The sequence below is a fragment of the Phoenix dactylifera genome, chromosome 2 (assembly GCF_051530095.1).
Source record: "Phoenix dactylifera cultivar Ajwa chromosome 2, Ajwa_hap1_PhDact_Kaust_v1.1, whole genome shotgun sequence".
NCBI lineage: Eukaryota > Viridiplantae > Streptophyta > Magnoliopsida > Arecales > Arecaceae > Phoenix > Phoenix dactylifera.
This window is the reverse complement of record NC_143191.1, coordinates 53,669,428-53,693,513: the sequence shown is the minus strand read 5'-3', so window position 1 is coordinate 53,693,513 and position 24,086 is coordinate 53,669,428. Positions and strand designations below refer to the sequence as shown.

General features: G+C 38.9%; 1 protein-coding gene across 8 annotated transcripts in view; it reads right to left on the bottom strand.

The window, feature by feature from the left end:
* LOC113461903 (putative disease resistance RPP13-like protein 1) overlaps nucleotides 1–22,190 on the bottom strand; it is a 30,264-nt gene extending 8,074 nt beyond the window's left edge. For 2 of the 8 annotated variants that reach the window (XM_089929186.1, XM_089929187.1), the window contains exons 1-4: nucleotides 21,407–22,190; nucleotides 17,826–21,275; nucleotides 17,130–17,679; nucleotides 16,789–16,991 (exon numbers count right to left, since the gene is read on the bottom strand). In XM_089929186.1, the coding sequence (XP_089785312.1) occupies nucleotides 16,789–16,991; nucleotides 17,130–17,679; nucleotides 17,826–21,275; nucleotides 21,407–21,787 (4,584 nt within the window). In that variant the 5' untranslated portion in view covers nucleotides 21,788–22,190. Of the gene's footprint in view, nucleotides 1–11,203; nucleotides 13,577–13,670; nucleotides 13,803–16,788; nucleotides 16,992–17,116; nucleotides 17,680–17,825; nucleotides 21,276–21,406 lie in introns of those variants that run through there. The other 6 variants (XR_016399573.1, XR_016399574.1, XM_089929184.1 and 3 more) reach the window with 6 other exon arrangements.
* Nucleotides 22,191–24,086: the final 1,896 nt, after the last annotated feature.

The window sequence follows — 24,086 nt, the reverse complement described above, 5'->3', positions numbered from 1 at the left end:
AGAGGCTGTTGCGTACCGTAAGAATAGAGGCGCCTACCTTTGCTGGTCAACCCGAGCCAAACGTGTATCTCGATTGGAGAGCCGCTATGGATAATTACCTTAAGTGGAACGAGATGACTGATGATAAAAAAGTACGATTTGCCAAAATGAAGCTTATTGGGCAAGCTCACTGGTACTGGCATAATGTTGAACATATGCGTGAGATCCAAAGGCTTCCTCATATAACTACATGGGAGGATATGAAAGAAAAGCTAAATGAGAAGTATCTGCCATTTTCGTACCGACAACGCCTTATGGATATGTGGCAGAAGCTAACTCAAGGGACATCGACAGTTGCTGATTACATCGCCCGATTTTAGGAGTTTCATATGAAGTGCGGTGTAATAGAAAAGGAGACCCTTACCCTCTCTAGGTTTCGGGCAGGACTCCGCGAGGAGATCCAGAAAGAACTACTCCTCCGAGAGATTATCACTCTTAAGCAAGCATACCAGTTGGCCCAAGATGTTGATAGTTTCTTAAAACTACCTGTAGTGAGGCCCATCGACTCTCGACCACTAGCCCTAGGAGCCTGACCTAACCAAAATTATCTCTCACAACCTAGACTGCTTTTCAATCCTCCTAATCAGCCCGGCCTAACCCAAGCACCGACTAGGACCTCCCCAATGCCTGTCCCGAACCCTTCAACTGATAAGAAAAAAGAAATATTAGGTTCCAAACCTCCTTCTCGAAACCAAACCCAATACTTTTTGTGCCAAAAGTCTGACCACATTGCGTCCCAATGCCCTGCCAAGACTTACCTGATTACTGAACCAAAGACTAGGATCCAAGAGACCGAATATGTCGAAGAAGTCTATGAACCAAATATAGAAGACTATGTAGAAGATTTTGAAGATGAACCCACAGAATTAGACTTTGTCCAAAATGATTTCCAAATGGAGACTATTGATCTAAGTACAACCAAGCTACTTCACATCACTACTGTCGAAGAGGTAGTGAAAGATATTGAGAACCAGTGAGGATGATAGTGTTATTTTGATGATTAACAAGCAATTATCTAGAGTATGGTATAAGTTAAATTGATACTTCATTTATAAGTTCATTACTCTCAGTATATTTGGTTAATTGAAAATAGATACATGACCTTGTTCATTTGAATGAATCTAACCTTGAGAATGCAGCAAAGTGTGGATTGAGTCGACCCAAGGTAAGCATGAGTCGACCCAACCTTGAAGAACCTCAAAAACACAACTGAAGAATGCTCTCTGGATTTACTGAGAGGGTCGACCCAAACAGTGGTTGAGTCGACCCAAGCTTGAGTCGACCCAAACCCTGAGAGGGTCGACCCAAAGGCAAGACAGAAAGACAGACAGAAATTGGCTCTCTGGAATTACTGAGAGGGTCGACCCAAGAAGAAGTTGAGTCGACCCAAGTGGACTTTGAGTCGACCCAAAGAATGGTTGGGTCGACCCATGGGAAGGAAGGCTGAAATTGAAGTTTCTGTGGTTTCTGAGAGGGTCGACCCAAGGAATGTTTGAGTCGACCCAAGGCAAAGTTGGGTCGACCCAAGGACAGGTTGAGCCGACCCAAACACGGGCTGAACAGTAACGGCTAGTTCTGCAACTGTACTTTTTGTCCTTCCCAAGATGAGTAACGGCTAGTTTTTCAAATCTAACCATTGGGACTTGTCCTAAGAAGGTGGGAAGCTATTTAAAGGGGCACTATTCATCAGAGAGAACAACTTTTGAGTTGAATATCAAAGAGTACCCAAGAATACAAAAGTGCCCTAATCTTCTTCATCAAGAGCTTCATTCAAGAATCAAAAAAAGGAATTGAGCAGATTCAAAGAGGCATCAAGAGCTCCATCCCCTTTAAAGAGTGAAGCATCCTTGACAAAGAAGAGCAAAGCGACTTCAAAGCGATAAATACTTTCTAACTCTTCCTTGTAGCTTATATTGTTTCATATGCTCATTTAGGAGTTTGAATCTTTCCTTTTGTTATTAAACACTTTGTAAAGGTTCGTTGGTGAGCCCGCAAAACCAACAAAGGTTTTTGGTGAACCCGAAAAACCAAAGTGTATAGGTTCGTTGGTGAGCCCGTAAAACCAACAAAGGTTTTTGGTGAACCCGGAAAACCAAAGTGTATAGGTTCGTTGGTGAGCCCGTAAAACCAACAAAGGTTTTTGGATTGTGAGCCCGGAAAACAATCCAACTGTAATCCGCGAGATTATAGTGAATTCCCAAGGGGACGCTTGGGGAGTGGACGTAGGTGCTAAGGAGAGCACCGAACCACTATATATTGTTGTGTTTGTGTTGTGCTTGTGTTTTCATTTACTCTTGCATTATCTTCTACTCTTGCGTTAGTTTAACTCACTCAAATAGCTTAAGAAAGCGTCCACCGCACTTAATTAAGAAAACGTTTAAAGCACCAAAATTTAGAAGAAACCAATTCACCCCCCCTCTTGGCTTGTCACCTTGGGCAACAAGTGGTATCAGAGCGAGGTGCTCTAATAGTGCTCATTGATCTAACAATCAAGAGTTAAAGATCATGACAACCCAAGTGGGATGTGCAATGAGTGAGGGGCAATCCACAAATAGACCACCTCTATTTAATGGCACAAACTACACATATTGGAAAGCTAGAATGAGGATATTCATTCAAGCTTCGGACTATGAACTGTGGCAAATCATCACTAGAGGACCTCACATACCCACACTTAACATAGATGGCACTATCATACCCAAACCAGAAATGGATTGGAATGAAAGTGATAGAAGATTAGCACAGTTAAATGCAAAAGCTGTAAATACACTTTACTGCTCTTTAGATGTAAATGAATTTAATAGAATATCCACTTGCACCACCGCCAAAGAAATTTGGGATAGACTTGAGGTCACACATGAAGGGACCAATCAAGTTAAGGAGTCCAAGATAAACATATTAGTACACAAGTATGAACTGTTTAAAATGGAATCTACTGAGTCCATAACTGATATGTTTACTCGTTTTACTGATATTATAAATAGGCTTAAAAGTTTAGGAAAGTCTTATTCTAACTCTGATTTGGTGCATAAAATTCTCAGGTCTCTACCAAGGAATTGGGAGGCCAAGGTAACCGCTATTCAAGAGGCAAAGGACCTCAACACACTGCAGTTAGAGGAGCTCCTAGGATCTCTCATGACCCATGAGTTGACAATGAGGCAAAATTCAGAAGATGAGGTCAAGAGAAGAAAACCCATTGCCCTAAAGACTACCACCCCTAGACAACAAACTGAATCGGAAGATTCAGATGATGATGAAGATATTGATGAAGAAGGGATGGCAGTGCTTGGGAGAAAATTCAGAAGATTCATGAGAGGTAAGAATAAGTTTCATAAAAAGAAACCCTTTCTTAAAGGTAACTCAAGCAAAGAAAAGGTTAAGGATAAGGAAAAAGAAAAGGAGACTCCCATTTGCTATGAGTGTAACAAACCCGGGCATTATAAGATAGATTGTCCAGATTTGAAGAGGATGGCAAGAAAGTTGAAAAAGAAGAATTTTATGGCCGATTGGAGTGAAAGTGAGGAATCAAGTTCGAAGGACGAAGATCATCAAGACACGGCCCAAATATGTCATATGGCCAATGACGATGAGGTAGATTCTGAACTTGACTGTGATTTTACTGTTGATGAATTGCATGATGCATTCTTAGAACTCATGGAAGAACATAAGAAAGTAATTAATAAAAATAAAGCTCTAAAAGAAGAAAATCAATCTCTCATTAAAGATAAGATAAAACTGTCTCATAACTATGAAACATTAAGTAGGAAACTTGAAAATGAAACCAAAAATCTAATTGCTGAAAATGTCAAGCTAAAAGAAGATGCTGAAAAATATAAATCTTTGGTAGATAGATTTACTCTTAGTTCTACTAAATTAAACTTGATTCTTGATAGCCAAAAAGCTGTATATGATAAGGCCGGTTTAGGGTATAGAACAAATAGGAAACAAAAACTCTTAAAGAATATTTTTGTAAAAGCTAAAAGGGAAAATATTACTTGTTATTGTTGTAATAAGATAGGACATAGAGCATATGAATGTAATTTTAGAAAGTCTAGTCAAAACAGATCAAGTAATAATCAAAAGATAAAATTCAAGAAAGTTTGGGTTCCAAAAGGAACATGGAGTACTAACCCTAAAGGACCCAACTTAGCTTGGGTACCTAAAGGTTCTTCTTGATCTTGATTGCAGGTGTGTCTTGCAGCTGATAAAATAGAAAAACGATGGTATCTAGATAGTGGCTGTTCAAGACACATGACCGGTGACGAAGATCAATTTGTCACCTTGGAACCAAAGAAAGGTGGAGTAGTGACCTATGGAGACAATGGTAAAGGATATATCATTGGAAAGGGTAAAATTTTCATTGCTCCATCTATTTTTATAGAAAATGTTTTATTAGTTAAGGGTTTGAAACATAACCTTCTTAGCATAAGTCAATTTTGTGATAAAGGATTTAAAGTTACATTTGAAGCATCTGTATGCATAATCACAAATCCTAAAGATAATAGCATTGTACTTGTAGGACAAAGGCAAAGAAATATTTACTTAGTAGATCTTCATGAGTTAGGCAAGAAAAATGGTTTATGCTTAATTACTAATGAAGAAAAGAAAATTGAAACTAGTTGGCTTTGGCATCGAAGATTAGGACATGCTAGTATGGAATTAATATCAAAACTAGTTAAGAAGGAATTAATAAAGGATGTGCCAAAATTGATTTTTGAAAAGGACAAAATATGTGGACCATGTTCATTGGGAAAACAAACTAAGTCATCTTTCAAATCGAAAAACGTAGTATCAACAACTAGACCATTTGAACTCATACACATGGATTTATTTGGACCTACTAGAACTACAAGTCTAGGAGGAAAGAAATATGGACTAGTTATTGTTGATGATTTTTCAAGGTATACATGGGTTTCATTTTTGGCACATAAGAATGAAGCATTTTCAGAATTTTTGAAACTATACAATAAAATCATAAATGAAAAGAAACTCACCTTAGTAGCCATTCGAAGTGATCATGGTACTGAATTTGAAAATCAACACTTCGAGGAATTTTGCACTAAAAATGGAATATCACATCAATTTTCAACACCTAGAACGCCTCAACAAAATGGGGTTGTTGAAAGGAAAAATAGGACATTGGCAGAAATGGCACGCACAATGTTGTGCGAGTCAAATCTTCCAAAGTACTTTTGGGCTGAAGCTATAAACACCTCTTGCCATATTCTAAATCGAGTTTTAATACGACCTATAACTAAGAAAACTCCTTATGAACTTTGGAAGAATAAGAAACCAACTGCAAAATATTTTAAAGTGTTTGGATGTAGATGTTTTATCTTAAATAATGGCAAGGAGGACTTAAGTAAATTTGATGCCAAGTCAGATGAAGGTATCTTCTTAGGATACTCCACATCTAGCAAGGCATACAGAGTATTCAACAAAAGAACCTTAGTAGTAGAAGAGTCAGTCAATATTATATTTGATGAGTCTGATAGTGAGTCTGCTAGGAAAGAAAATACTATTGATGATGATACAGGAATTATCGACTTTGAAAAGTTGAAAATTGATGACGTGCCAAATCAAGATAAGGGAGATGATTGCGTGCCACCACAACCCCAAGACGTGCCAAAAGAATGGAGGTATGCACATGGACATCCTAAAGATTTAATCATTGGTGATCCATCTCAAGGGGTAAGAACTCGATCATCTCTTAGAAATTTAAATGATTATCTTGCTTTTGTTTCACAATTAGAACCTAAAACTTATGAAGAGGCTGAAAAAGATACTAACTGGATAAATGCCATGCAAGAGGAATTAAATCAATTTAAAAGAAGTAATGTATGGACATTAACTGAAAGACCAAAGCATAATTCAGTAATTGGAACAAAATGGGTATTTAGAAATAAATTAGATGAAAATGGATTAGTTATAAGGAATAAGGCTAGACTTGTAGCTAAGGGATACAATCAAGAAGAAGAAATAGATTTTGATGAGACATTTGCTCCTGTAGCTAGATTAGAGGCTATTAGATTGCTTCTGGCATTTGCATGTTTCATGGATTTTAAATTATATCAAATGGATGTGAAGAGTGCATTCTTAAATGGTATTATTGAGGAGGAAGTATATGTAGAACAACCTCCAGGATTTGAAAATCATGAATTGCCAAATCATGTGTTTAAACTACATAAGGCATTATATGGATTAAAGCAAGCACCTAGGGCTTGGTATGATCGACTAAGTAAATTTCTGCTTGAAAATGATTTTTGTAGAGGAAATGTAGATAAAACTTTATTCATCAAAAGAAAGGACAAAAATCTATTAGTGGTGCAAATATATGTAGATGACATAATCTTTGGTGCCACTAATGATACTCTATGCAAAGAATTCGCTGATTTAATGCATGGAGAATTTGAGATGAGTTTGATGGGAGAACTAAGCTTCTTTCTAGGATTACAAATCAAACAAACCAAAGAAGGCATTTTCATTCATCAAACTAAGTATACAAAGGAAATACTGAAGAAGTTTGGGAATGAAAATCATAAGGGAATTGGCACTCCAATGAATCCTACTAGTAAGCTAGACAAAGATGAAAAAGGGAAAAGTGTTGATATTAAGCTCTATAGAGGACTAATTGGATCCTTGCTCTATCTTACTGCTAGTAGACCCGACATTGTATTTAGTGTAGGGATATGTGCTAGATACCAATCGGATCCTAAGGAGTCACATTTAAGTGCTGTTAAGAGAATCCTTAGATACTTAAGAGGAACTACCACCATTGGATTATGGTACTCGAGAGACTCCTGTCTAGATTTGCTTGCATATTCAGATGCTGACTTTGCTGGATGCAAGTTAGATAGGAAGAGCACAAGTGGCACATGTCAATTCTTAGGAAATAACTTAGTATCATGGTTTAGTAAGAAGCAGAACTCAGTGGCACTGTCCACAGCTGAAGCTGAATACATAGCTGCTGGTAGTTGTTGTGCTCAAGTATTATGGCTCAAGCAACAACTAGAGGACTATGGAGTCAAACTAGATAATATTCCTATTAAGTGTGATAATACTAGTGCTATCAATCTCACTAAAAATCCAGTTCAGCACTCTAAAGCCAAACGCATAGAAATAAGGTACCATTTTATTAGGGATCATGTACAAAATGGAAATGTATGTATTGAGCATATATGCACGGAAAAACAATTGGCCGACATATTTACCAAACCATTGAGTGAAGATAGATTCTGTATGCTCAGGAGGGAATTAGGCATATGTGATCCTTTTTATTAAAGAAATATAAAAGGGAGATAGTAGTCTCATGATACATTCCTCTAATTTCAAAAATCCCATGAAACATGAGTCAAATTTGTTATCTATAGATTTCTTACTCATGTATCATTGTTCCATAAAGAGTTTATAAGGATTGGAAGCAAGAAAAACTTTTTAGAAGCAAAAAGGAAGAGAAAAGAAAATTTCTGCACTTGGGTCGACCCAACCCAGAACATGGGTCGACCCAACGTTGAGTCGACCCAAGAAAAATCTTGAGTCGACCCAACGTCGGGACCCCACTGTTAAAAGGGGGCCCGAGAGCACATCTAGGGCACTGTTTGCCCTTTGTCTTCTTCCGAAAAGACTAGCTCCCACTCTCCAATCTCCACTAAACTCCTCCAAACAGTAGATTTCCTAAGGATCTTGGAGAACTGGGACCCAAACAAGCCGTAGCCAAGAGATCCGGAAGAGTGACCCGGGTCCAACCAGAGGAAAGGCACCCTACCGAGTCTTCTCCCGTGTCTCCAAGACGTGAGGCACGTGCGGAGGTCCCTCCTCCTCCTTCCCCCTCAGTGATCCTTGCAAGATTTGCGGGGAGGCCGGTTACTACCGGGAGAAGGATCCATTCGGAGTTTTTCAATCAAGAAGGGTTTCGAATTTGGGAATGGATCCAAAGACAAGGTTGGGAGTATCTTTGCTCCCTAGATGTGGTCATCTACCCCGGGTTGGTACAAGAGTTCTATGCCTTCCTCAAGACTGGTATGGGAGGGCTTGTGTCGGAAGTTCGAGGGGTTCGGATCCGTGTGTCCGAGGAGAGCTTGAGTGAGTTACTACACCTACCCTGCATAGGAGCCACTCCGGAGAGGCCAGAAGACAAAATGAGAGCTCTGCAATTGATCATGGAAAACGAGAACTTCGATTTTTCTCAGAAGGTAATAGCTAGTTCTCTTTCCGCTGAGATGAGGTTATTGCTCAATATGATAAATAGGATTTTATTTTCGAAGACCGGGAGATTTGATCTCATCTCAGAGCGAGATCTAGCAGTTATGGAGTGTATGATTCGGGAGACTCCTCTAAATCTTCCGGCTATGATATTAAGGCAGATAAGGAAGGTGATGTGCAGCAACAGGGTATCACTACCTTATGGTATGATACTTACATTGATCTTCCGTCAGCATGGTTTACCTCTTGAGGAGGAGGCATCCAAGAGTCTGCATCACACGGACACGTACACTGCACGGACACTCATACGCATGGGATATGCGAAAGTGAACGGACAGTGGATTCACACCGGTGCAGGCATTCAGGGTGAGGCACCAGAGGAGAGGCACCAGAGGATGAGGATGAGGAGCCTATGGATCATCCTACTGCACCCTCAGAGGCTGGACCATCGTCATCCGCTCCTCCGACAGATACGGATGACTTCTGGAGCAGGATGACAGAGCTCATGACAGCTCAGGCGAGGACTATTACTGACGGGCTCACGAGCCGATTGGACGCCCGGTTGGATGTCATGTCTGCTGAGATCAGTGATCTGAGGCAGCAGATAGGAGCACTCCGGAGAGAGAGAGAGAGACACATGGACCATCTGTGCCACAGGCTGCTGAGTCAGAGATATCGGCACAGAGTCATCCCGCTCGTCGTGCTCCACGCCAGACACAGTCTCACCAGGCTCGACCTCCCCTCGCCACGTATGCTAGGAGGATGAGGACTAGATCCCAGCCATTAGATTTCCCCTAGGCTGATCTTAGCGTCTATGTTTAGAGCCTAGGCTAGATATCTAGTTCTCACATGTATCTTGCTTTTCTTCTATGTATCTTGTTTTTATCTTATGTATCTTTAAATCTTGATTAAGGAACATTGTATCTGTCTTTGTTTTTGACATGAATGTATGAAAATGTTCCTATTTTGATCAATGAAGTTTGAAGTTTATTATTTATTGCATCTTTTCCCATATATATATTTTTGATGATAACAAAAAGGGGGAGAAGAAAAGAAAGAGTATTTAAGAAAAGAAAGAGTATTAAGAAAAGAAAGAGTATTCAATTTAAGTAAAGAAAGAGTATTTTATTTAAGAAGTAAAGAAAGAGTATTAATTTTGGGAGAAGTAAAGAAATATAACAAAAAGGGGAGAAATAAAGATAAAAGTTATGTAAAGAAAAGAGAAATAAATGGGCAAACAAATTGAAAATCATATAAGAAAGCTTATACATCTAAGGGGGAGCAATTTGTAACAATGAAATTGACTAAATCAAAAATTTCCATCAAAGTTCAGAATTTGGCACATATAAATTCAGAATTTGGCACGCACTTCTCGCACCCCGATACATAACCTGAAACTCAGAGTTTATCTCCAATTTTTGAAGTTTCATTGCTAATGAATTATAAATGAAAGGGGGAGCAATTCAAAAAGTCAAATTGGCAACATTTGAATGATATAGGGGGAGATTTCACAAGTATATATGAAAAGCTGAAATTCAGCAATTTAATTCCTTTTATAAACTGATTTTAAAGACAAGTATCAATAGACTTATACTCTTTATTTTGTAATCATCAAAAAGGGGGAGATTGAAGATGATAGTGTTATTTTGATGATTAACAAGCAATTATCTATAGTATGGTATAAGTTAAATTGATACTTCATTTATAAGTTCATTACTCTCAGTATATTTGGTTAATTGAAAATAAATACATGACCTTGTTCATTTGAATGAATCTAACCTTGAGAATACAGCAAAGTGTGGATTGAGTCGACCCAAGGTAAGCATGAGTCGACCCAACCTTGAAGAACCTCAAAAACACAACTGAAGAATGCTCTCTGGATTTACTGAGAGGGTCGACCCAAACAGTGGTTGAGTCGACCCAAGCTTGAGTCGACCCAAATCCTGAGAGGGTCGACCCAAAGGCAAGACAGAAAGACAGACAGAAATTGGCTCTCTGGAATTACTGAGAGGGTCGACCCAAGAAGAAGTTGAGTCGACCCAAGTGGACTTTGAGTCGACCCAAAGAATGGTTGGGTCGACCCATGGGAAGGAAGGCTGAAATTGAAGTTTCTGTGGTTTCTGAGAGGGTCGACCCAAGGAATGTTTGAGTCGACCCAAGGCAAAGTTGGGTCGACCCAAGGACAGGTTGAGCCGACCCAAACACGGGCTGAACAGTAACGGCTAGTTCTGCAACTGTACTTTTTGTCCTTCCCAAGGTGAGTAACGGCTAGTTTTTCAAATCTAACCATTGGAACTTGTCCTAAGAAGGTGGGAAGCTATTTAAAGGGGCACTATTCATCAGAGAGAACAACTTTTGAGTTGAATATCAAAGAGTACCCAAGAATACAAAAGTGCCCTAATCTTCTTCATCAAGAGCTTCATTCAAGAATCAAAGAAAGGGATTGAGCAGATTCAAAGAGGCATCAAGAGCTCTATCCCCTTTAAAGAGTGAAGCATCCTTGACAAAGAAGAGCAAAGCGACTTCAAAGCGATAAATACTTTCTAACTCTTCCTTGTAGCTTATATTGTTTCATATGCTCATTTAGGAGTTTGAATCTTTCCTTTTGTTATTAAACACTTTGTAAAGGTTCGTTGGTGAGCCCGCAAAACCAACAAAGGTTTTTGGTGAACCCGGAAAACCAAAGTGTATAGGTTCGTTGGTGAGCCCGTAAAACCAACAAAGGTTTTTGGTGAACCCGGAAAACCAAAGTGTATAGGTTCGTTGGTGAGCCCGTAAAACCAACAAAGGTTTTTGGATTGTGAGCCCGGAAAACAATCCAACTGTAATCCGCGAGATTATAGTGAATTCCCAAGGGGACGCTTGGGGAGTGGACGTAGGTGCTAAGGAGAGCACCGAACCACTATATATTGTTGTGTTTGTGTTGTGCTTGTGTTTTCATTTACTCTTGCATCATCTTCTACTCTTGCGTTAGTTTAACTCACTCAAATAGCTTAAGAAAGCGTCCACCGCACTTAATTAAGAAAACGTTTAAAGCACCAAAATTTAGAAGAAACCAATTCACCCCCCCTCTTGGCTTGTCACCTTGGGCAACAACCAGTCACCTGAGTTGGCACTTGTAGCTAAAGATACCCATGCGGAGTCCAACCTTGAACATTCCCCGATAGTAGTTTCCCTTCTAGAGGAATTTCATTTTGTAGTCCCTGATGATCTTCTGGATGCCCTTCCTCCGATGCGTGATATCCAACACGCAATTGATTTAGTTTTCGGGGCATCTTTGCCCAACCTTCCACAACATAGGCTCAACCCAAATAAATATGCTAGGATCTGGGATTTAATATTACCGACAGCTGAATTTGCATATAATAGTTCGGTTAATAAGTCCATAGGCATGAATCCATTCGAAGTGGTGCATGATTACAAACCTAAGCAACCCCTAGACCTGTTTTTCATGTCTCATCAGTATAAAGTCTTTGAGTCTGCGCAATCAATTGCATCACATCCACATTCATTGCATCAGGAAATCAGCAATTGTAGTCACTTTAATAACTTAAAATATAAATCTCCTGCTGATTTACACAGACGTTATAAAGAGTTAAGTGAAAGAGATTACGCCATGATAAGAATTAGGCTTGAACGACTTTCTTCGGAAACGTTTAAGAAATTGCAAACTTGTAGTGCGGAACCGTTCAAAATCTTAAAGAAAATCAGTTCGAATGCATATGTTGTGGATCTTCCTGATGACTATGGGATTAGTGCGACATTTAATATTGAAGATTTCGTCCCATACAAAAAGACAATATTCATGCCTTCTGACCTCTTTATTGATATACCTGCCCATGTTGGACACCCTGACCTATTACCTGCTGTTGAGCCACCACCTCCCAAATTTCATGCACGCAAAGAACAAATAGAACATATATTGGATGAGCAGGTTATTTCAACCAGGAACGATGGTTACCAACGTTACCTTGTTCGGTGGAAAGGTCGACTAAAGTCTGACATGACGTGGATTTTCAGAGCCCAATTGCAGCGCCTTGACCCCGATCTTCTGGAGCAGTACGACAGCCGGCCAGACCTGTACTCGACGGGATCGAGTTTTTCTCATCCGGAAGGAGTTGATGGGGACATCAGAGCCCTTCGTCCGGATGATCCTGAGCCCCCGGATTGAGTCAGACCCGGATTGGGTCCATTTGAGTCCGAGTCATTTTCTTTTATTGCATTATTTGTTTTTGTTTTAGTCAAGTCAATTTGGTCCGTTATTTTGTTATTAGACTGGTCAGTTGGGTTTATGTAATTGGATCAATATGTAAGGTCTATATAAAGACCACCCGTCTCATGTATGAGGGAACTGATCATTGAATGAAAAAAAATCCTAGCCTCCTTGTTCTTCTTCCTCCTTCCATTCTTTTCTTCCTGCGTCTCTATAACCTCTTCTTCCTTCTCCCTTCCTTGTTCTTCCTCCTCCTCTTTCTCTGTAGTTGTGCTACATCACATGTCCTACTCATCATAATCATCAAGCCTTTTTACAACTATTTTGAGTCGGCTTTATGGATCCTCCTTCATCAAGTATTCTTACTTAGGGCAATCTCTGATTTTTTGCAAGTTTCTCCATATCCTAATAAACTCATGTATTGCCGATAATTGGGAATCCTTACAATGGTTGTACAATGTTCTTAAGCTAGTGAAACTCAGCTAAATCAATATATCATATCACATTATTGATTGGTAGATTCTATCACTTACCATGAACAACTAGCTGCTCAAATTGCATTAGGTGCTTGCGGTGTTTTGAACTACTAATAGTTCCTTATGAATGGGTTCAAGGAACGCATAAAATTCCAGACCTTTATATAAGCATGTTAAAATTAAGGTCCATGCATATACTTGTATATGTGTCAAGACCGAAAAACAGATTACTTGTGTCATCATCAATTTGCAAGCTATAAAACATAGCAAGTAGCAAGCAAAAGCTACAACTCTTGTCTTATAAACCTTACTTTTCAACAAAGACAACCACAATAGTGGAGAAACCAAACCTAAAGATGCTTGTGGCCTGAACCCACTACATTACAGGTGCTACTAGGTAAGATCATTTAGGAATTGATGCCAAGATCATTTTCCCAAAAAATTAAAAAATAATTAATGCCAAGATAATGCCAATAAACAAACAATCAAGTTGGAGAAGAAACTAATTTTGTATTTAACACATTATACATTTTACGAAGATGACAACAATTTGGTTAATGTTGATAGGGATTTAGATATCAACGCCCACACCCTAGCGAGACACCTACCGGTGCAGTGTGTGCGCCATGCCAGCACATGTTCAATTCTGCATCAAAACAAAAGAGAATAAAAAACTTAAAATTCTTTATTAGTTAAAAAATGTTTAAAAATAAATTTAATAGGGTTGTTCCAATCCATACCGATGGTTCTGCATTGTTATGTATCGGGGACTGCGAGCTACAACCAGAAGGGAACCCAAGCTGTAGGAATTGACCCATGTTGCAATCAATTGCGTCATCAGATATTGGAGATGCAACACTATTGTCTGCATGCTGGAATTATAAGATTGCAGAATTAGAACCATGCCCTACATTGGTTTCTCTTTCTAGTTATGTGCTTATCTCTGTATCTCCCTAATCATATGCTCTTACTGAAAATAAGCAGCTAGAGAAAATTCCTAACTTGAAAAAAAAACTTCACACAAGAGAAAAGATTAAAAAAAAGTTAGGGAAACATTGCAGGGTTGCCCAGGAAGTGAGGAAAAGATTATTGAGATTGGGCTTCCATCTTCAAGAAGCAATATCCCAGATACAAAGACTGTTAGAGTAGGGCTGAAAACAGGTCCGATAAAATTTGACAGCACCATTTCCGTATCCAAATCGGATCAAATTTAGATTACAAATTTTGATATCTAATCAGATCTGGATTCGAATTTGGATATATTTATAGATTTTGATTTCAAATAGTTTTCCAATCTAGATCCTAGTATTTGGTAAAAATATAAGATAAATTATATAACCCAAGATTCAAGCCGACGTTCTCTGGTTTGAAAGGCAAGCCTTCAACCACTAGTCTACAACATGATTATTGCTTTATATAAGTAATTTATTTTATCTATCCATAAGTAATGTTCAATGTATGTTCTCTATTTTTTATAAAAAAAATTTTCTCTTTGATAAAAAATAAAAAAATGAATATATTTTATTTTACTATTTATGATATTTTCAATATTAATAACTTCTATATATTTTCTATATCTATATATAACTTCTCTTACAAGCTCTTTAAAAATAGATAATTCATAATCTAGACCCTTAACAAGGTAGGTCTTTGTGCAGGTTTATAAATAATCTTGCCTTAAATCCTTAGTTATCTATGTATTTTTTTTTTTTGCAATCTTTATGATTATATAAATAAATATCAATTTTTATCACTGAATTCTGCTAAAAATTTGATTTATAACCAAATAGTATTTGACTTATATTTATATTAAGATATCAAAATATAGATACAAATAATATCCAGCATACATTGATATCCGTTCAAAATAACTACAAATGCACTTAACTCTAAATTGTATCCGTATCTGTTTAGAACAAATATGGATGTTAATTTTGGAATCCATTTAATATGCGTATTCATATACATATTCATTAAAAAACAAGTTTTGCTGATCACATCTTCTGTCTCATCTATAGCAACTAGAAGCGATTTGGGTTAATTTCTAAAGCCAAAAATATGATAGTTTGAGCAAATGCAGCAAAGAATTTAGCAGTACTCTTTTGCTCGAAAAAAAAATAGTAAAACTATTGATGCGTTAGGTCCTATTGCATCACTTATTGAGAGGCCAAGCTGAAGCTAAAATTATGAAATGGCTAGAAGGGCTATAAGTTGTTTCTTGTTTCTCTTGTCCATGTGAGTTGGACAAGCCCTACTAAATCTACTTGTCCTTGAAAAATGGATTCCTATTTTTGAAATTTATTCCAAAAGAAAAGAGACTTCTTCTTGCAAATAGAATGCCTTGCCCAATCAACTTGAGATTTACTATGCAACTGGGGCAGTAGCTCTATGGCATGTAGGTAACTAAGTTAGGATGAGTGGTGCATCTTTTTATGTCACAGGAAAAATATACATCCTTTTATGTCACAGGAAAAATATACATATTGTTACATAATGGGACCCAGTAAGTATACATCTTCCATGTTCAGAAGAGAAGCAGCATAACATTGCTGTTCGCCCTTATCCTTGAGGAGTCAATCATCTTCCCTAGAACAAAATGATTTGCAGGAAATCATGGATGGGTTCAAGATTGGAAAACATTATCTGTGACATTCTGCCTAGAATGTAATTGGCGGTGCATCTTTTTCCAATTCAAAGTTGGCATCATATGCCAGCCTTTCTATCTTGCTTTTGATGAATTTCTGAGAAGGTAGCAGTCCTTGGTATCTGATTTCTTCTTTTAATCTAAGTTCTTTCCGTGTTTAAGGAATATTGAAGAGCGGTTTGGAACTTACATAAGTTTAGTTAATATAAGACAAGTCTCACCTCTCCTGACTATTGTTCTGGTTTGCAAAATGCTGAGGAAAAAAAAGAAAAGAAAAAAAAAGATCAATGCACACACATGACATGTTGACACCTAGAATATCAGTTGTTCTAAGACCAATCCTAAGATCCACGCTTGTCAAATGTTTACTTGTAGATATCTGCTATTGATAGGTTCTGAATTCTTGTATCCTTGATTATTGCAGACATCTAGATGTCATAATCATGATAATCATCAAGCATTTTTCCAACTATTTAGAGTCGACTTTATGGATCCTCATTCATCAAGTATTCTAATATAGGAGTGTCTCTAAAGTTATTCCAAGTTTCTCTATATCCTGCCAAATCAAGGTGTACTTGTGAATGGGTTCAAACGGATGCTTAAAATTTCTGAGCTTTATATAGGCATGTAAAAATAAAGGTGTATATACTCATGCCTTGTATATGTGTGTCATGACCCAAAAAAACAGTTTGCTTGTGTTATCATCAATTTGCAAGCTATAAGACACGACAGCTAGCAATGAAAGCTATAAGTCCTTTTTATAAACCTTAGTTCTCAGCAAACACAACCACAACAAGGAAAAAGGCCGCCTAAAGATGCTTCTGGCCTGAACCCACTGTATTGCTGTTGACTATTTGCGAAACCACTCCCTTTGCATGGTGTTACCAGTTAAGATCATTTAGGAGTTGATGCCAAGATCATTTCCCAAAAAACAAAAAAGAAGCGATGCCAGGAGAATGCCCACAAATAAACAATCAAGCTGGACAAGAAACTAACTTTAAGGAAGATGGCAACAATCAAACTTGGTTAATGTTGACCAAAGATTTAAATACCGGTTCCCATAGGGAAATAAACACCTGCTAGCATAGTATGTCTGTGTTCCATACCAGCACATGTTTAATTTTGTATCGAAGCAAAAAAGAAATTTAAAAAACTTTAATTTTTTTAGTTAACAAAATTAAAAATAGATTTAATACGGTTGTGCCAATCCATACCAATGGTTCTGCATTGTTATGCACCGGGTGCTGCGAGTAAAAACCAGAAGGAAGCTCGAGCTGTAGAAATTGACCCATGTTGCAATCATCTGCTGCATCAAATATTGAAGATACAATACTGGTAGCATGCTCAGTCTTCACCCAATCCGACACTTGTTTCTCCTGGGTTCCATCATCAATTGTTTCTTTGTTCTCTATTTCCTCTGCAAAGACAGATAAAGAAACGGAGCAGTTGGTGCCGGTATCAATTTGGCAACTAGCCGAAATGCAAGTATAGCTCATTTAAAAGAGAACCAAAATTGCAATTTCGTTTCCAATACGCCTGTACCCATATGTACCACCTGAATGTGGAGGATAGAATTTTGTCTCCAACACTCCTGCAATTTGGACACGTGGATGAATAAATGGCCGCCAATCATCTTGGGAAAGCAGAAGTTGAGGACATTGTTCTATTGTTAAGAATTTTGGGAAGAAAGGGTGATTCAGCCCTTGCACCATTGCGATCTTAGGGCAATTCACAATCTGCAGCTCCTCAAATACATCTCGATTCTGCTGTACCAACTGCAAACACCTTAGGTTTTCACAACTGTCAACTACCAAGGACTTGAGCATGGATGGGAGCAGTTCATCTCGTAAGAGTCGGACTCCGAGACAGTCCTTTATGACCAAGCTTCGAATAGATGCGAGCATGGGCGGGTACCATAGTAATGGTGGTGAGATGTCCGTGCAACCCCATATGGTCAGCTCTTCAATTATCGGTATGGAGTCTCTTTGCTGAAAGGGTTTCCAAGAATTACTGAAACAAAGATGCTCAACGGATGTCAAATCATCAAACCCACGGATTATCTTCTCCCATGTGTTCGATATAGTCAGCTTGTTGCCTGAAGCGATCTGGTACATTAGCAAAAGAGAATTAGAGAACTCTGTTGGTACATGAGTTTCATACAGAAGATTTAAAACAAACAATCTAAGAATGTACGATTGTGTAAGTCTTCAAGTGATCAATTGGAGCACTTCAAATATAGTATGGAGGGTACCTGAATGCAGTTGATTCTTTGTATTTGGCACCAATTACTCAATCCAGGGCAATCAACAATTTTCACTTCATCAGGCATAGATGAGAGCTGATCTTCTAACATGATTTGAAGTTTAGGACAATTTTTGATAATTAAACTTCTGGGAGAAGTAAGGTTTTGCATCCTCGGCAGTGATGTTAACTGCTGGCACTCCTCAATATGCAGATCTTGAAGATTGGATGGCAGTCCTTCCTCTGATAAGAGCCGAAGTTGAGGACAATTTCTTATAGTTAATGCCCTAAGAGAAGTAAGATTTTGCACCCCTGACAGTAATGTCAACTGCTGGCACTTCTTAATAAGCAGATATTGAAGATTGGATGGCAGTCCTTCCTCTGATAAGAGCCGGAGTTGAGGATAATTTTTTATAGTTAATGCCCTAAGAGAACTAAGATTTTGCATCCCCGGCAGTAATGTCAACTGCTGGCACTTCTTAATAAGCAAATATTGAAGATTGGACGGCAGTCCTTCCTCTGATAAGAGCCGAAGTTGAGGACAATTTTTTATAGTTAATGTCCTAAGAGAAGTAAGGTTTTGCATCCCCGACAGTGATGTCAACTGTTGGCACACCTCAATATGCAAATCTTGAAGATTGGATGGCAATCCTTCCTTTGATAAGACCCGAAGTTGAGGACAATTTCTTATAGTTAATCTTTCGAGAAAAATAAAGTTTTGCATCCCTGACAGTGATGTCAACTGCTGGCACTCCTCAACATGCAGATCTTGAAGATTGGATGGCAGTTCTTCCTCTGATAAGAGCCGGAGTTGAGGACAATTTCTTATAATTAATGCCCCATGAGAAGTAAGGTTTTGGAACCCTGGAAGTAATGTCAACCACCGGCACTCCTCAATATGCACATCTTCAAGATTGGATGGTAGTAGATCTGAAAAGAGCTGGAGTTGACGGCAATTTTGTATGATTAATTTTTTAGGACAAGTAAGGTTTTGCATCCCCGACAGTGATGTCAATTGTTGGCACTCCTCAATGTGCAGATGTTGAAGATTGGATGGCAGTCCCTCTGATAAGAGCCGGAGTTGAGGACAATTGTATATCTTCAGATTTTTAAGCGAGTGGAGATGATGCAACCCTGCTATGGATGTGAGTTGCCGACAATCAGAAATGTACACCCTCTCAAGCATGGATGTTGATATGGGTGCGTCCAGATTTCCAAGAGAGTCATGAATGTATAGAGCAAGAAATCTTATTTTTTCACAATCCATTATATCGATTTCTTGAAGTGATGCAAAGGAGAAAGAATTTTCCACCCATTCTGGAAACTTGGAACCACCATACCCATTTATAAGCAACATTTTGAGGTTGGCGTGAGGTTGGAGATACTCGAGCATGACTTCCTCCCTTTTTTCATCCGTTGAGACATCCTTATTTTTCCCTGAAAAAGCTTCTAGATGTAGTAATCTGTAATAGTGCTCCTTATGATACGGATCATTTATGCAGTCGACCGCATTCCAATGTAGACCCAATTTCTGAAGTTTATGCTTGCGTTTAAGACCGGCATCCCTGGCATCCTCTATGTTGACCACGTTTCTGAGCCCTGAGATGATGAGAGTTTCGAGGTTCACCAAGTCCTTAAGCCCTCCTATCCCACCCTGCACTTTATAACATCCAAGAAGGCTATGAAGTTTTGTTAGTTTTTGGATCCCAGCTGGCAGGCAGAAAATTTGCCCGTTCCGAATTTGTAGGTGGTGGAGATTAGTAAGGCTTCCTATGCCATTGAGTAACTCCTCAAGACCCTTGTACCCCTTAAGAACCAACATCTGTAGGTTGCGGAGCTGACAAACTGTTCCAGGCAGCCTTCTAATACGAGTCATGCTTAGTTCAAAGTATCGTAGGCTGGTAAGGTTACCTAGGCTATCTGGTAACTCTGCAAGATTCCGGCAATTAAGTGCCAATATCTGTAGGTGATAAAGGAGGCATATTGATTTAGGGAGCTTCTCAATTTTGTTGGATGTGATACGTAAGTAGCGCAGGTGCTTGAGGTTACCGAGTAAATCTGGAATCTCATCTTCCATTTCCCAACAAAATTGTAGAGCCCGTAAACATCTTAGTAGCGGTAGATTCTTAATTATTTCTGAGATTGTTGTTAGAAATCCAAACCAAGGCATTATTAACAAGGTTCGTAAAGCGCTAAAATTATGCAAGCGCGGTGATTTCCAAAATTTCTTTTCATCTGTCACGTATAAATGGCGAACCTCATCGTGACTGGGTAGCTTCTTACCCATAATTGCCCAGAACTCATTCTCTGCAATAGATTTTGCTAGATCATGTATCATATCATGCATCTTAAAAAAATTAGACTGATAGGAATCAAAGAACGATCTTCTTTGCAAGTCAATGAAATATTCATCGCCAATGTCTTCTATACTTCTACTTCCACATGTTTGGATGTAACCTTGCACCATCCACAATCGGACTAATTCATCTTTCTCAAATAGATAATCCTTGGGAAACATGGAACAATAAACGAAACAAGGTTTAAGACGGGCTGGCATGCGGCTATAGCTTAATCTAAGAGCTGGCAAAATCTCATTCTTCTCGTCGACTTCCCATATATCACTTTGTATGACATCCATCCAGCTATCTTCATCTGCCGTGTATCTCAGAAGACTTCCTATTGACTTCACCACCAATGGTAAACCGGAACACTTCTCGACAATCTGCTTACCCATATCCACCAAGCTTGGTTGTTGTACAGGGTCTCGACCACCAAATGCATAATGCCTGAATAATGCCCAAGACTGCTCTGCAGACAAGCAGAGAGGATGATAAGGATGCACTGTCTGCATGATCTCGGCGACCGAATCATTCCTATAGGTCATGATAATTGTCACCGTTTCTGCACCAACGAAGGGGTTTCTTAAGCTCTCCCAACGGCTTTGCTGTTCATTCCAGACGTCGTCGAGCACCAGCAACACTCTCTTCCCCTTCAGCTTTTCCTTGAGAGTATCTTGAAGTTTGCTTAGTTGTGTAGAATCACATGAACTTCCAGGAAGAGACTCAATGATGGCCTTTGTTAGCCTTGGAACATCAAAATCATCGGATACACAAACCCATCCAGTTAGATTGAAATATTGTTCTACTTTGGGGTCGTTGTAGACCAGTTGGGCGATCGTGGTTTTTCCTAGTCCCCCTTTGCCGACAATCGGAATGACGGAGACACCATTTCCCACACCCTCGGAAAACAGCAAATCAATTACCTCCTGCTTGTCGTGTTCCCTTCCATAAATACTCGACTCATCCACCATGTGGTTGGTTGGTGCTGGGTACGGAGCTTCGAGGACCCGTCGCTCTCCATCTTGCTCTCTTAAACGGAGGCGTTCCCGATCCTGCGAGATCTCATCGAACCTCTCCCTGATATCCCTGATTCTATCCCCCATGCCGTCCGGAATTGAAACCTGTTGGAGTTTTAAATTTATAAAAATATTTAATTTTTTTAAAAAAATAAACCAGCCTTACCCCTGAATTTTAGATGATTTAAATACTTTAAAATACTTATTTTATCCCCCATGCCGTCCGGAATTGAAACCACTATGGTGGAAAGAGAACCACTTACCTCTTCCTCATCGTCCCCTTCCACTCGCTTCCTCTTGCGGCCGGAAGCTCGGCCTTCCACTTGGGCTCGCAGTACCTCGTAGTGGTACTCGTCCAGCACGTCGTCTGCTTGATAAGCCACTTCTTTAAGCTCCTTCAGCCAGAGCTTGACGGCGGATTCGTCTCGTATCTCCCTCTCCTCCGCGTCATGGAGCACTGCCTGGATCCTCTTCAATGTTCTCTCCAGCTTCTCCAGATCTTTGAGGACACTGCGGCGTGGATCCGATGATGAAGACGGCCAGACTGCCCAACTGTGAACACGGTCCAGTACTTGGCTGGTTTTCGATAGGATGGAAGAGAGAAAAGGGCTCGCCATTGCACAACCTCGGTTTTCTCCTTGCTCTGCTCGGATCAGACACGGCAAACTCGGAAGAGGGCTTTGGTTTTCCTTCTCGTCTCCTTCTCGGAAAGAGCGCACCGAAGTCAAGTCAAGCGGGGAGGATAGCAGAGACCACGTGCACTTTCGACTATTCCGTCCTTTTGACCGCTCGTATTAGCTGTCTTGTTCCGATCATCGTGCCAAAAAAGTATTACAAGTATACAATACTATTTTATAAATGTCAAGTTGCTCATGGTGCCAATGCCTGTAAACTATTTTGTAGATGGCAAGTTGATAGTCGTGCGGCTCGTGCCAACCTATATTTTATTTTTGCAGAAGCTCATGCCAACGTCTGTAAGCCCAAAATAGTGTATAGAGGCAGGAAGGAAGATGAAGAGACGGAGATTGAGGATGGCAGCTTCTTTTTTTCATTTCTATATGAAAATTCATAATATTAATAGAGATACATGTTATTTACATGTTAATATTTTGCTACATGGATATCTTATTATTTTATCTTCATCCTAAATTTTTTAGTTCATAAATATAAATGTTATGTTTATATTTATAGTAGAATTAAAAAAAAAAAATCTACGTATTGAACTTTTTTTATTATAGCAACAAGTTAAATCTTCATTATGCTTGGAGTATATCATAAGGAAAAGTTTAACATCCACCTCCTGATACCGCCCCGTCCTTACATATGTGAACCCCAATGCACAAAAATTCCATAGAACGGACATTTGTAATGAGATCAGTTCATATATTCCCTTTTTCTTTTCCTGAATATATTTTTTATTTTTCAAAAAATAGGTTGGAAAAAAAAATCCCAGCCAAAATCAGATTAATGGTAGAAGCTGAACAAAATCTTCTATGCTAACATCCAAAGGACAAACCCTTAATAATGAGTTATTATAGCATTTATTAAGCAATCATCCAAGAAATAATAAGATGACAACTCACAGAACTAGGGTGTATGCGTGCATCATCAATTAAGTAATTAACAGTTGAAATGATCATGTGCTTTGGTGGGACCTTTGTTTATAGGCATAATATTTGTTCTAGCAAGTTGGATTTGCCAAACTGTCCAAGACCTCCAAACACTCCCCTTCTTGATTTTTATCAGGCAGCTTATTTCTACTTTGCAGCAAAGTTTTATGTGATGCAATCCAACATGCCTAATGTCGTGTTAATTCGTTACCTCAACAAATAAGAATTGTCGAAATTTCCAAATTGGAAAGGGTATCTCAATTTTCTTGGGTGAAGATGGGGATCAAATTCATTTTGCCATGCTGAAAGTGATAACTAAAAGCTAACTGGCAATCATGATCCGGCCTTTATTAAGTATCTTATTCTGAGATAAATCCAAATTCCATGCACAATTCTTTATAAAAATGAAGAGAAATACCATGTTGTTTTCAAGTGAACGCCAATAGAAACCTTGAATAGCTGCAGGAAACAGCTCAGAAGAAGCCAAAACACAAACAACTAGGGCATTCATGCCCATGCACTGAAACAACATAAATGGCCTTCTGAATGGATTGACATCAATCAGCATGAAATATGGTCATTAGTTTTTTGGAAAGTAAACCAAGTTTAATGAAGTGTTCTCTTTTGGTGATTTAATACAACATTAATTTTACATATGCACTTAATGCAAGATATCACAAAAAAGATAACAGCGTACTCTCAGACAGCAGCTGAACAAGCAAACAGAATGCAATGGTCACAAGACACTCATTGAGACACATTTAGTCCAATATGTCTTCAATTAGAAAAAGATGGCAGCAGAGAAGGCAAAAGGAATGCAATGGCCACATGGAAACCTCCACCTCCCAATTAAAATTTTCACTTCATACTCTTGATTGAAAGCACATATTCCCCAAAGGGACCACGCAAATGAGAAAAGAGGACCTCTCCAAGTGAAATATAGAATATTCATTTGCAGATTCCTCTGACGTCCAAACCACTTGGGAGATCATTCTATGTAGTCGACCATCTGGTCCGGATAAAGCCTGCCTGAGTAATCATTCAATCTCCTCCATCATTTTAGGCATGGTTGCAACCAAAACGGGAGGACGGGAGGAGCAAGGTCTTCTTTGAAGGGCGCCTATTAATTACAGCTTGTTTTCACTACAATGAGACAATTTAGACGAGCATCATAGTCAACTTCTTGGTGAGAAATTACAAAGATGACAATATTATAGTCTTAGCAGCCAAACAAGCAAAAAAGAATGCAACGGTCACAAGAAACTCATTGGGGCACATTTGGTCTAATATGTATTCAATTAGAAAA